General features: G+C 46.1%; 1 protein-coding gene across 1 annotated transcript in view; it reads right to left on the bottom strand.

Moving 5' to 3' along the window:
* The window catches only part of LOC147022502 (contactin-associated protein-like 5), a 774,700-nt gene that overhangs the window by 351,140 nt on the left and 410,242 nt on the right, over positions 1 to 13,318 (bottom strand). The window contains exons 10-11 of the mRNA XM_085893466.1: positions 6,625 to 6,772; positions 5,203 to 5,309 (exon numbers count right to left, since the gene is read on the bottom strand). Of these exons, the coding sequence (XP_085749592.1) occupies positions 5,203 to 5,309; positions 6,625 to 6,772 (255 nt within the window). The remainder of the gene's footprint in view (positions 1 to 5,202; positions 5,310 to 6,624; positions 6,773 to 13,318) is intronic.

Below are 13,318 nucleotides of genomic sequence, written 5' to 3'. Positions count from 1 at the left end.
TCCAGAGAAAGGACGAAGCCATCTGGCGTGAGGAAGGACTTTAGATGGAGCCAGGTGGTTGGGTGGAGAGGGTGGAGTCAGCACACAAGGTCAAAGGTCAAGAGACAGACAGATGGAGTAGGCAGCTCCAGACGGCGAATGTAGGGATTCCAGAGATAGGAAAGCGGAGATCGAGAACGAGTGGGCAGAGTGACAGACGAGACTGGCGGAGCAGCATGCACATGCAGAAATCGATCCAAGGACAGAAAAGAGGAAGAGAAAGACGACGGATGGCTTCACGATCCGTCCTTTATCGGTCCGGCGGTGCAGGGTTGGGGCGACGTCCCAAAGCAATGCGTCATCACCCGAATCGGGTGCTCCTATTGGACCCTGGTCACCATGCGACGTGGCCGCCACAGCCGGAAGCAGCTTTATTTTACATCCAGCGAGACATCGCTGAGCTGTGGAATTGTCTTGCTCTGAACACTGCGACATGAACTGCGCCACCCACCAAACTCCCGGGCCGTGCTCCGATGACTAGCTGAGAGCCGTGTTGGCCCCGCAAGCACGCTCGGGTACCCACAGCACGCTGCGGTTGGCGCTGATCAATGTGCCTGCTTCGTCCGTACGCCATGCGGCCCGAGCGATCCGGGCCGTACAGCATGCTTCTGCTTGGTGGCGGCGGCATCGAGTCGGAGGTGCAAAAAGATCTCTGCCATCCGCGTGGAGATATTGGTGGCCCTGGTGGCGAGTGAAGATCGATGGTAAGACACCCTTGTGAACCAGCGCGCCGACCCCAAAGATGTGTGCCATGCGTGCCCCATACAGTGCGATGGTAATTATCACGGACTGCGCGTGGGTCCACTATAGTGCATGCAGTTATTTATCACAGTGGTGATCCTCACAGGCGGCTGCCTGAGCGTGGTGCCGGTCCCAATCTGTATCATGGATTGAAGGAAAGGATTGGATATAATTATTAGATGCAGATTTGGGTTGAAAAGAGCGTGCCGCGCACGTCCTGTTCAGCGTTGGGATTTAATGTATGGTTCTACTTTTCCCTTAGACACAGTATTCTAGTAGTGGAGGGTTTTTCCATCGTGTGGTTGATGCTTCTTTTGGTCTCCGCGAGGACATTCACACGTACCATGCGCGGCCGCCTCACTCATAGTGGAAAGGAAGAAAGAGATATAATCAGAACTAACTATGAGACCCACACAATGCACTTTGCCCCGTTTACTCATTGGACATGAGGGAAAGGTCTAACTGCACGTATATTAATGAAATAAGTGGATGTTGGGTGCCATTGCCTTTGAGGCATGCGGCTTCCAAAACCGCAACTGTATATATGTATATATATATATATATATATATATATATATATATATATATATATATATATATATATATATATATATATGTATATATATATATGTATATATGTATATATATATATGTATATATGTATATATATATATATATATATATATATGTATATATATATATATATATATATATATATATATATATATATATATGTATATATATATATATATGTATATATATATGTATATATATATGTATATATATATATATATATATATATATATATATATTTTGTTAAGGATTCAGCGGCTCTTGAATCTTCGCACCCGACTCTTGATAGCCAAACATTACAGATTCAGCGCCACCCTCACCACCGCTGTCTTCGGGGTTATAACGCCAGCTGGCTCGGCACAGGCCTCGGGTCACGCGTCTTCAATCGCGATACCAACGTACCCCTGGACCTTACCAGCTGGGGAAATAGACTCTGGTTACAGACTGGTTTTGTAAGACGCCGAGCGTTTTCTGCCAGTCTGTAACCATTTTCGTTTTATATAGCAATCGAACAGATCGTTCCTCGACACGACACAAATTAATCCAAAGTGGCAACTTCATACGAATCAGGCAGATTTATTGGGGAACATCGGAGAACACAACACAAGCAAAGTATTCACGACAATGTTATTAACAATCTATAACCCGTTCTTAACTGGGGAACTAAATGAGATAAGCATTAAACGACATGCAGACAAGACATAGACAGCATGCAGACAAGACAGAGTACTTGGTGATGTTTCATGGACGAGAGGAAAGTGTCAAAAGCACGAATATCGCTTGTAACAAGCCGATGTCCACGGATTCGCGCCCCCAGCTCAAGCACGCCGCGTGGCAAAATGGCGCTTGTCTTCCTTTGTTGCACCGCACGCGGCCTCCGTGCACTCTGACCCCGCGTAAGATCGACGGCACAAGACCGTCAGATCGACGATGGGTTTCAGCTGGTTTCTCACAAGGTCCAGCATACAAGTCCAGGCATGGCCTGTTCACCAGACAAGGCCAAATCGAGGTGCCGGGCTCCGGCAGGCTGGGTCCCTGGGATTCCAGGACGTCGTCGAGCCGTGAGGTGAGTAGGGACAGTCAGAGGCTCCGTCGTTAGACGCAGGTTGAACCTGTCGATCACCTCCTCTCAAAGCCGAATCCAGACTCACAGAGCAGCCAGGTCCTCTCGAAGCAGATTGCCACCTAAACCTCAGGTTCAGTTTTCTCTCCCGGCAGAATCACCACTGGCTTTTCTTTGTTCGCTCGCCTCGAAGCCCGACTGCTCAACTCCATCCTCTCAGTTCTTTCTACCTTGTCTTTTTCGGGGTGTGCCCCTTTACGAAGCCGACAAACTCCTCCCCTTAGCTCCACCTCGCTCTCCAGGCCACTCACTCCCCCTCAGCTGACTGGGCAGGACCTATCGTCCGGAGAGGGGAAGGAAGAAGAGGAAGCTCTCGGTACACCACCAGCGCACGAACAATAAACAGCCTCTTTCACCTCTGACACACATGTAACGTCCATTTTACCGATCAGCCTGGCTAAACATGCATTTAATGGGGGATCTGAGCTAATCCTATATTTAGTAGCATTCTTAGGGTCATTTCCATAACAATATATATATATATATATATATATATATATATATATATATATATATATATATATATATATATATATATATATATATATATATATATATATGTTCTACGACTGATTTACAAATGTTGTAATACAAACTTTATCGACGTGCTCATATTGTATTGGTACTGTCATTACCTTGTCAATGATATAACATTATAAATACTACGTACTTTATGTAAATATGTTTGTTGTTACTGTTGATTGGCCCCCTGACTCTCCCACACGAACAGGGCTGATAATATTCCACTTTAACCACAGCCATACAGGACTTATTGGCCCTTGGGCAAATGGGTGGAGCGGCCCCGCCCCGATCAGGCTGATTGACAGTCGTAGTCCTGCCCACCCCCTCTGTTCTCTTCCTATTCCGTTATAAAGGAATGCAGTTTTGCTACTCTTTATGGAATCCTTTCAAGCTATTAAAAATTCCATCAGTTTGCACCTTCCCACTACAAAATGCAGTAGATTAGTGTTCAAACCAAGTTCGTAGCTTAAAATAATTTTCAGTGAGGCTGTCAGAAAAGAATAAGAAGAATGACAAGCGGGTATTTTTAACTCTCTCGTTTTTACAGTTCAGTGATGATGTCCCAACGTTTAATGCAGGGGTTTCCTTAGAAGCCGGTTACCGGCGACCCGCATGCCGTCTACTCAGAGAAAAAACGTCAAAGGTCGCCGCCTATTTCAGCACCGATTTTTCGATTTTTTTTTATTTTTTTATTTTTTGTCACCATGAAATCTCTACACCCCGTTTTGAAATCCGAGACGAAAACACAATTGTATTTCGATAAAAGCGGGCTTCTTTTTACTGTTGGTACTGTCGCCAGATCCAGCACAACACTAAACAAAAAATAACATAAGCAGCTCAAACACGCCTCCTGCAATAGAGAGTTCTCTGCTGAATTTCAGTCAACCAGTCAGTCAGTCAGTATGTTAATGCAACTACATCCAGTATAGGCCTAACCACCTGTTTTTGTGGAGTTTTCCACCCCAACAGCATGATAATATGAGAACTATTTCATGTCAGAAATCATGCCAGAATGCATCTCCAGCCATCTCGGATCCTCCGGCTTCCAGGGCCCTAGGCGGGCCCTGGACCCGGCCATACAGCTGCGCTCGCTTCACTCGCGGTGATGGTAACCTGCTACTTTTTAATGGTAGCCTCCTACTCCAAAAAATAAGGAAACCCCTGTTAATGAGTATTATCGCATGGGGAATTCTCTGCAGATGACAGGAAGGTAAAATTTATAGGTTTATAAGTTTTATATTGGAAGATTTTTTTTTTTTGGAGGATTTATGTTGTGTCGAGCCAATGGAGTGTCCAGGCCATCCCTACTCATCGACTTCTTGAAATTCTATGCAAATTGTGTACTTCCCGCATTACATAATGGGCGCTCGCGTTCGTAGACTGATCGTCTTCCACCAAGAGAGCCATGGTGTATTGCGGAGGGACAGTGCACAAGCGCAGTCAAGTGAAAACCATCTCTGTTACTCAGCTGGAAGTAATGTGCACACGCGGTCTCAATGTTTTGCTTCCAATAGCATTTTACAAAAATCGAACATTTTGAATTGAAAATGTAAAAAAAGTAAATAACCTCGGACAAATTTCTCATAACATGAGTTTAATCTCTGCTTGAGAGAATGCCATGTAGCTATTTGGGCGGTGCATAAGTTAACAGACTACTGTCTCGATTGCTGAGGCTGATCTTCACAAGGCCCTCACCGATTGCCTCAAAATCCTTTTAACTGTCACTTTGGTGGGATTGCAATGAAGGCAACACGTATGGGGAAGTGCATAGCGATTGTGAATATGACAGCTCTGAGACGTCTTTGGCTTGCCATAGCAGTGATCCACTCCATGGGTGGAATCAGGCCAGCTGTCCAACCAATCGGTGGGAAAGATGGTTACAGAAACACGCACGCACACACACTCACGAACGAGCATGTTGTTATGTAGAAAGAATAATGCTCCTTCACTTTTGCTGTGCTTCAGCTCTTCCACGATTGTAGATAACTGGAGACAAAGTAATTAAAAACATGAATGCCGTTCAAAAGTGGCATTGGTGTGAAACATTCACCCTTATCGAGCTTAACTCATTTAAACATTACATGAATATTTTGCTTCTGTCACACTTGCTCATTAATGATTGATTTCAGAAAACCCATGAAGCAAAATAGTCTATTAACCGGTGTGCATTGCGGTGTGTGCGGGAGAGAGAGAAAAAGATATACAGGTATGGCAGGTGCTCCCTCCGTATCCCGTGTCCTGGCACGAGCAGGTAAAAGCGTCCCACGACTGGCTACAGAGACCCCCGTGCTCACACGGCTGAGCCAGGCACCTGAAGGAGCAACACAAAGAAGAAGTCGTGAAAGTTCAAACGTTGGTCTTGCCAAAGCAAGCACTCAATCAAGCAATACATGCAAATCTGGAAAAATTGAAGCAATTCCAGTTGGGTGTATGAGCTCAGAAAATTGGGAAAGCCATCAAAGAGCTTTCAAAGGGAAATAATAGAGGCTGAGCAATATATATATATAAAAGTGAAAGCTTATAATTGTTTTGATAAATAATTGTCCCAACTGCACCGGTGTGACTTGTTTTGGTTGCAGGCATTTAGAAGCAATTCCACCACCATGCTGTGAAATTCATCGCCAATCGTCTGAGCTCTTAACGAAACACCGCTATGAAGCAAAAGTGCTCGTGTCCTAATGGGAATTGCCATGGCATAACATAACTATGCATGGGGAGGGGAGAATTGTGGGAAAATTGTGAGGTTGAAAAGGTTGCAGCTCAACCAAATGAAAGTGTCATAATTGCTTTATGAGGATTGAGACTCCAAATTATTTCTGTTCCATTGTGTAAACAACAGGGTACCAGCGAGGCTTGGTAATTGAATATGTTACAGGTATATCTTTCAGACTCGAGGCTTCTCAGAGATCCAGAAGTGGGAGTCGAGGGGAAGGGGAAGGGGATGGGAAGAAGATTTTGCCTCAAAATGTAATATGGTAATGAAAGTAGATCATTATACATCTTTCACTCGAAATCAAAATGCACTGTATAGATGTTAATTGAAGGCATAACGTTACAGAAGGATGGTGGTGGTGGTAGCGGTGGTTGTCTTTGCTGTTACATCACAGAATTTTGGTTTTGAAACTTCTCCATTTTAATCACAGGTTGTGAATTCTAAATCTCCTTCCTTGCTCATTCGCACTTACAATGGGACACAAGCTGGTGAATTATGTGTCAGACGTCATCGGGTATATGATGTCATCAGCACAAATGTGTAAATGCAATGGAGAGAGAGAGAAAGAAAACATGTTATCATTCAAAATATTCGAAAGGAGCCGGAATGGATTGATGCAGCGAGTCAGAATACCAGGCAATTAAACAAGGACAGAGTGTGTAGTTACACTTAAAATGTCTTTGTTGAGCATTCTGTTTGTCTTCGACATCCCAAACAGAATTTGGCCAAATCGTGGAAGTCTGGAGTTCAGTGACTGTCTGTGACTTCTTGGTCAAAGTCATTAGAAGAGTAATTAATAATACTTGGATATTCAGCACTTTAGAGCAGATTGGTCATGGCTCATGAAATAAACGAGGGGCAAGTTGACAAGCTTCTAATGAGATGCACAAACAGCCTTATTGTGAAGACCCACCTGTCGACCAGTCCGCACGTATCAAGCAGGACGTTGCTGAAGTTTCCTAAAAGACCTCGCTCGACAAGATGCAGATCCAGGAGCTGATCATCAAAACGAATCGCTCGGAGACATCCAAAAAATGGAATTCCGACCCATGCTGGGTAGCCTGTAATTAAATTGGCAGAAGAAAAGTGTAAAACAAAGATCGATGGAACTAGTTATTACTTGCAGGATGATTATTTGGAAGAAGAGTCTTGTATCGTAGAGTATGCTGCCCTCGGGAAAAGATATCCATTTACTCGCATTCACCGTCTAATACGTTCACGTTCACTTCTGGCGAATAACATGAACAAAGTATCCTTTAAAAGAAGAGGAGGTCATAGTGTGATGCCATTCTGAACAAATTCCAAATCCCTACTGCCCGATTCCATAACCTCAACGAAAACAAACTTTTTTAAGAAACATATTGGAGAGAAGATGACGTTTTTGAAAAATAGGAGACAGATAAAGAGCGCAGTTGTGACTCCCCCACCTCTCTTGGAAACAATGATAATGAGAACGACGATTAAATTGATGGCGCATCATCACAAATCCGCACACTTCCCACCTAAAGCAAAGTAGAAAGATGGCAAAAGGTTCCACCAGGAATGACCCAATATCAAACTTTGAGATGAAATTTTTGTTTCCCCCGTTTTGACCCTTGTGACCCCGTGACCCGAAGTCCCTGCAGCATGAACCGGATATTAAATCCAAAAAATCGTAACATATTTCATGCGTCTCCCAACGTTGATTGCAGAGACAAGTTTAATTTTTAAAAATGTTGAAAAATGTGCCCATAATTGCATTTTCAGCATTTGATCTTTTGATCCCGCTTCAGGGGGCAGGGCCAAAATGGCACTTCTCTTGCACCGACGTGCCATGTGGTGATCACAACTACCAAGTTTGGTGGATTTCTGCACAACCATGAAAAGAGAAGATACCGTGACAGACGGACAGATGGATAGACCGATTACAATATCCGCCAGTGTTTTTTTCAAAAAGTGTGGTGATATAATAAATATTATATGGGTATTTGGTGGCAGGTCTCATCGGCTAAATTTTCTGCAAGGTATAATTGGGGCCCACTCATCAAGAGATATATATATATATATATATATATATATATATATATATATATATATATATATATATATATATATATATATATATATATATATATATATTAAGCAAAACATTCAAGGTAATTTGGCCAGTCCAGAATGTGCCATCCCACCATTTATTATATAACTAGCAAATACAATCCGTAGTTTCGCTGACGGGAACATTAATGGGGGGGGAGGAGGGGAGGGAGGGGAAGCATAGAGGAGGGAGGAGAGGTAGAGAGGGAGAAGGCTGCGCGAGGGAAGGGGGAGGCTGCACGAGGGAAGGGGGAGGCTGTGTGAGGGAAGGGGAGGATGCACGAGGGGAGGGAGGCTGCGCGAGGGGAGGAGAATGCTGCACGAGGGGAGGAGAAGGCTGCACGAGGGGGGAAGGGAGGAGAAGGCAGCATGATGGAAGGCAGCATGAGGAGGGCAGCGTGAGGAGGGAGACAGTGTGAGGGGGGAGCAGCGTGGGGGGCCAGCATTGGGTGGGTGGGCGGCAGCGTGGGGAGGGAGACAGTGTGAGGGGGTAGCAGCGTGGGGGGCAGCATTGGGTGGGTGGGCGGCAGCGTGGGGGGGCGGTAGCATTGGGGGGTAGGCGGCGGCGTGAGGGGAGGAAACAACGGCGGGGAGGGAGGCAGTGCGAGTGAAAGGGGAGGGAATGGGAAGGCAGCATGAGCGGAGGGCAAGGTAAGACAGCGTGAGGGGAGGGCAAGGAAAGGCAGTAGACATTCAGCCTTTTCACGTGCAGTGTCAGCTGTGCGGCCATTTGAGGTAAGGGAGGGGATGGAGGGGGAACATACACCAGAAACAGATTTAATTAGATGCCACCAGGATTTGGAGGAGGGAGAGAGGTTTGAGAGTTCAGACTTGAGATTAGAAAGATGTTGTTTTCTGGCTCTCCTGAGGGTGCACACACACTTGTTCCGAGCTTTATGGAAGGAACTGAGATTGCCTTCAGTGGAATTTGCCTTCCATGAGGTGAAGGAAACTTGTTTCAGGACACCTGCCTCACCACAAGCTTCAGTGTACCATGGGCAGGAGGAAGGGTAGAACAACTGAAGACGAGATGGGACAAATATGTGTGGGAGAGAGAGGGAGAGAGAGGGAGAGAGAGGGAGTGGGAGATAGAGAGGGGGAGAGAGAGAGGGGGAGGGAGAGAGGGGGAGGGAGAGAGGGGGAGGGAGAGGGAGAGATGGAGAGTGGAGGAGATAGAGAGGGGGAGAGAGAGAGGGGGAGGGAGAGAGGGAGAGAGGAAGAGAGAGGGAGAGGGAGAGGGAGAGGGAGAGGGAGAGAGATAGAGATAGAGATCAAATTGCTTTGATTTTGAAAGAATTCCCAGGATGAGTTGTGGTTGGAGAAAGTAGAGATGGGAGACCAGTCAATGAGTTTGATGGCTCCTTGGAGACCCTGCCAGTCGGCCTGAATGAAATGCCAGACACGACGGCACTGAGGTGGTTCTCTAATAACAGCCAGAGAGATGTCCACTTTGACAAGCACATGGTCAGATGAACCGATTGGAGCGAAGGAAAACAGCAGATGTTTTCAGAGAAATTGGTCAAAATCAGATCTAGAAGAAATGGAGAATGTGTTGGTTGAGATCTGGGTCAGGAAGTTGACAGATTGTGTCAGTCCCATTGAGTCACAGAAGTCTATTGCTGAAGTGCCGTGGCAGGTGAGAGACGTACCCACACCCAGCCAACTGGCTTGATGACAATTGACGTCACCACATATGAGGAAGAGAGAGTTTCGATGAGAGGATAGAAGTTGGTCCATGTTTTTGGAGAACGAGATGTACACGACCGGTCTAAAGTTTTAGAACACCCCATTTTTCCAGTTTTTAGTGAAATTTAAACAGTTTAATGTTTCAATGTACTCTGAAATTAAAGCATAGAACAAATAAACAATTGCAGACAAAAAAATAAATCATGGAATCGTTTTGTTGAACAAAATTTAATCCAAATTTTTGACTCATAAAAGTAGCCACCTTTCGCAGATATAGCAGCCAAACTTTCTCATGGCATTCTTTCTACAATGGAAATCAAATATTGTTCGGAAAGTTCTTCCCAACACTGTTGCAGAAGTTCCCACAAATGTGTTGCACTTGTAGGTTGCTTTGATTTCACCCTTCTGTCCAGTTCATCCCAAACCAGCTCGATGGGGTTTAAGTCTGAAGACTGTGCTGGCCTTTCCATGATTTGAAGCCGACCGTCTTGTTCTTTTCTTCTAGGGTAGTTCTGACATTGCCTGGAGATATGTTTTGGGTCGTCATCTTGCTGTGGGATGAACCCCTGACCAACTCGGCAGAGACCAGAGGGTATCACATGGCGCTGCAAAATGCTGTGGTAGCCCTTTTGGTTCAGGGTGCCAGTCACTCTGTGCAAGTTGCCGACTCTGGATCCAGCAAAATAGCCCCAGGTCATCACACTTCCTCCTCCATGTTTGACAGTTGGTGTCACACACTGAGGAACCATCCTTTCGCCTCCTCGATGGCGTACAAAAACTGTGCGTGATGAACCAAATATTTCAAATTTTGATTCATCGATCCATACGACCTTCTTCCAGTTTTCAGTTGTCCACTGGTGGTGCTGCATGGCCCAGGCAAGCCTCTATTTCTTGTTTTGCCATCTTAGCAATGGCTTTCTTACTTCCACTCGACATGTCAAACCTGCAGATCAAAGTCTACTCTTCACAGTTGAAACTGAGACTTCTTTACTTCGACCAATGTTAAGCTGTGCTTGAAGCTGCTGTCCTGTGAGCCGAAACTTGTCTTCTGATTGTGTTGTGACTTTGAGTCTGCCAGACCTCATCCTGTCAGTTTCCTCCAGTTTCCAAGTGCCTTTTGATGGTGTAGGAAACTGCACTCATGAACACCTTGGCTTCTTTGCAATTTCTCCAAAGGAAAGACCTACACTCTTCAGGGTTATAATGGTCTGTCTGTCTTCCTTTGTTAAATGTGTTTTTCTCACAATTATGATCGCAATATACTGTTACGGTGCCGGGGGTCGGCCGCGAGCCGACCGCTCTGACGGAGCCGCAAGTCAAGTCGGCCCAACCGATCGCCTGGAATATAGATCGCCGCCTGGATAACTCCGAGGTTGACAGGTCCTTGTGCAAAAACCGAAATACGCCAATGGGCAGACCATGTGGGGTCGGGTCGATTGCCAATCTTCAACTTACCTAAATACCCACGTGATCCAACTACCGGGGTATTTCACCCTCGACGGAACTCGTACGGAACAAGCCACTGAGGCGAGCCTGTCCCTTGCACGATTCCGAGTGGCTTAATCGTCGAGAACCGTCGGTCCGAATGTCTCCATTTTACGGCAAACCAACGGATTTCTAATTACCAACACACAAAATGCTCAGTGAATGAAAGAATCGACGCGACGAGCTGAAAACATTTAACAATTGGGTATTTATTAATAATAATGGGGAACTAGCGGAAGCACGTAAGAGCAGAACTATACCGACTTTACAAAATGCAATGCAATCATCTACAGCACACAAAGCACTTAACAGTTTCCTACTTATTAGACGGGCCCACGGACAAATGTACGCGCGCGTGCACACACACACACACACACACACACACACACACACACACACACACACACACACACACACACACACACACACACACACACACACACACACACACACACACACACAAAATGGTGGCTGATGCCTTTAATAACGGACTCCAGCTTGGAGGGACAGATGAGCTGAAACCCAGAACCTATCTCGAACCTCTCCACCTCGTGTGGTCTTCAAGCTGTTCGGACCCGGGCTCCAGTGAGAGCGAGCTGGATCCAATCGCTGTGAGCCGCGATCCTTCCCGAGCTCCAGCGAATCCTCTCGCGCTTCCGAGCATGTGCTGGTGAGACGAGGCGCTGATCCTTCCCGTCGATGCGTCGCTTCGCCGAGGAACCACCTCCAAGATGAGGCCGATGAGTCGCACCAAGCCGGGAACCAAGCGGAGAACAAAGAGCTCCACGAACCAAGAAGAGCCAGCCGAGCAACCAGCTCAACTCTCTTCCGATGAACAAAGCCTCTCGCAACACGAACCAAGAACTCCGAGCCGAGCAACCAGCTCAACTCTCTTCCGAAGAACAAAGCCTCTCTCTTTGACGAAACAAGAAGAGCCCAAAAAGCGAACCAAGCCAAGCAGACCCCGAAGGTCTGCTGAAAAGCCAAGCTGAAGCAAAAAGCTCTCCAAAAAGCCTCCACCTCGCCAAGCAGAACTGAAGCTCACTGAACAAAAGTCTCAACCCTCGCCAAGCAGAACCCAAAGGCCTGCTAAAAGCCAAGCCAAAGCAGAAAGCCTTCAAAAAGCCTACTCCCTAACCCAAGCCAAGCAGAACCCGAAGGCCTACTACTGAAAAGCCAACCCGAACAAAGCAGAGGATCTATTCTTTATTCTTATCGGCCCCTCCCCCGCTCCCAGCATGTCTCATGCCCACGTGATCCATCCCCCGCTCAACCACGGGTGGGAGGGAGTTGTTGACGTCATGAATCACGGGATGGGAGGACTCTTCTTCCTCTTCGCAGAAGAGGGGGAGGGGCATCTCCATTGTGTTATGATCGCTCCCTAACTATTAAATGGATTCGCAGCGCACGAATCGATTTCTGCCCGTTAAACAATGGAAGGTGAACTTTCTATGGAACAAGCACTTATCGACATAACTGACTAAAGGAACCTGAATGTTGTATGCAATCGAATTCCCAAATTCACACCAATACATATATTCCTGCAGTGCAATATTGTCCAATTCATGCTTCAGAGGGTGTAGCAACACAGTCTATTCCAACACTGCTTTTATACAGACTGAGGGTTTGTATCTAATCAACAAAATTTTGGACACCTGTAGGAGTTGTGTGCATCAACTTTCAAGGCTTAATTTACTTCCATTGCTGCAGAACAGCTGCAGTTGCTAACCCATTACTTGTTCCCTGAAAAAGGCCTTTTTTAACAACTCTGAAATTTACATTATTTTTCAGTTTTTGGTAACCCAAACTTTTTTTTAACCTCTGGCAGTTTACCACTTCGCTTTGTACCATTTCAGGTTATTCACTGGACTTGAACTGCTTAAATTTCAGTAAAAACTGGGGTGTTCGAAAACTTTTGACCAGTCGTGTAAATGGAGTCATCACTGTTCGGTGGACGGTACAACACACAGATAAACATGAGGTGAGAGTGGAGTGGAAGCTGTAGCCAGAGGTATTCCTGGGGGGTGTGGGAGAGTGAGGGCAGTGCATGGAGAGTGAGGAATAGAGTCTTTGATGAAGAGAGCAACTCCACCACCAGGACGAGGCTCAGGTCTGTCATACCGGAGGAGGAAGTAACCAGGGAGAGATACTCGGGAGTCAGACACGTCTTGAGGGAGGAAAGTTTCTGTTCGGCAGATTATGTCTGCTTTGTCAGTGGCAACCTGTATGGAGAGATCTGTAAGGTTTGAGCGATTGCCCCAGATATTTGAGGTCCACACTGTTAATGAAGAGGGAGGGGGAGGAGGCTTTGGGTGCAGGGGATAGGAGGGGAGGTGGAGGGTAGGACAAGGGAGGAGGTGGGG

Source organism: Eptatretus burgeri, chromosome 8, assembly GCF_056783735.1.
Source record: "Eptatretus burgeri isolate ZD-2024b chromosome 8, Ebu_testis_v1, whole genome shotgun sequence".
Taxonomy (NCBI): Eukaryota; Metazoa; Chordata; class Myxini; order Myxiniformes; family Myxinidae; genus Eptatretus; species Eptatretus burgeri.
The sequence above is the reverse complement of the archived record's forward strand: the minus strand, read 5'-3'. Positions and strand labels throughout refer to the sequence as shown.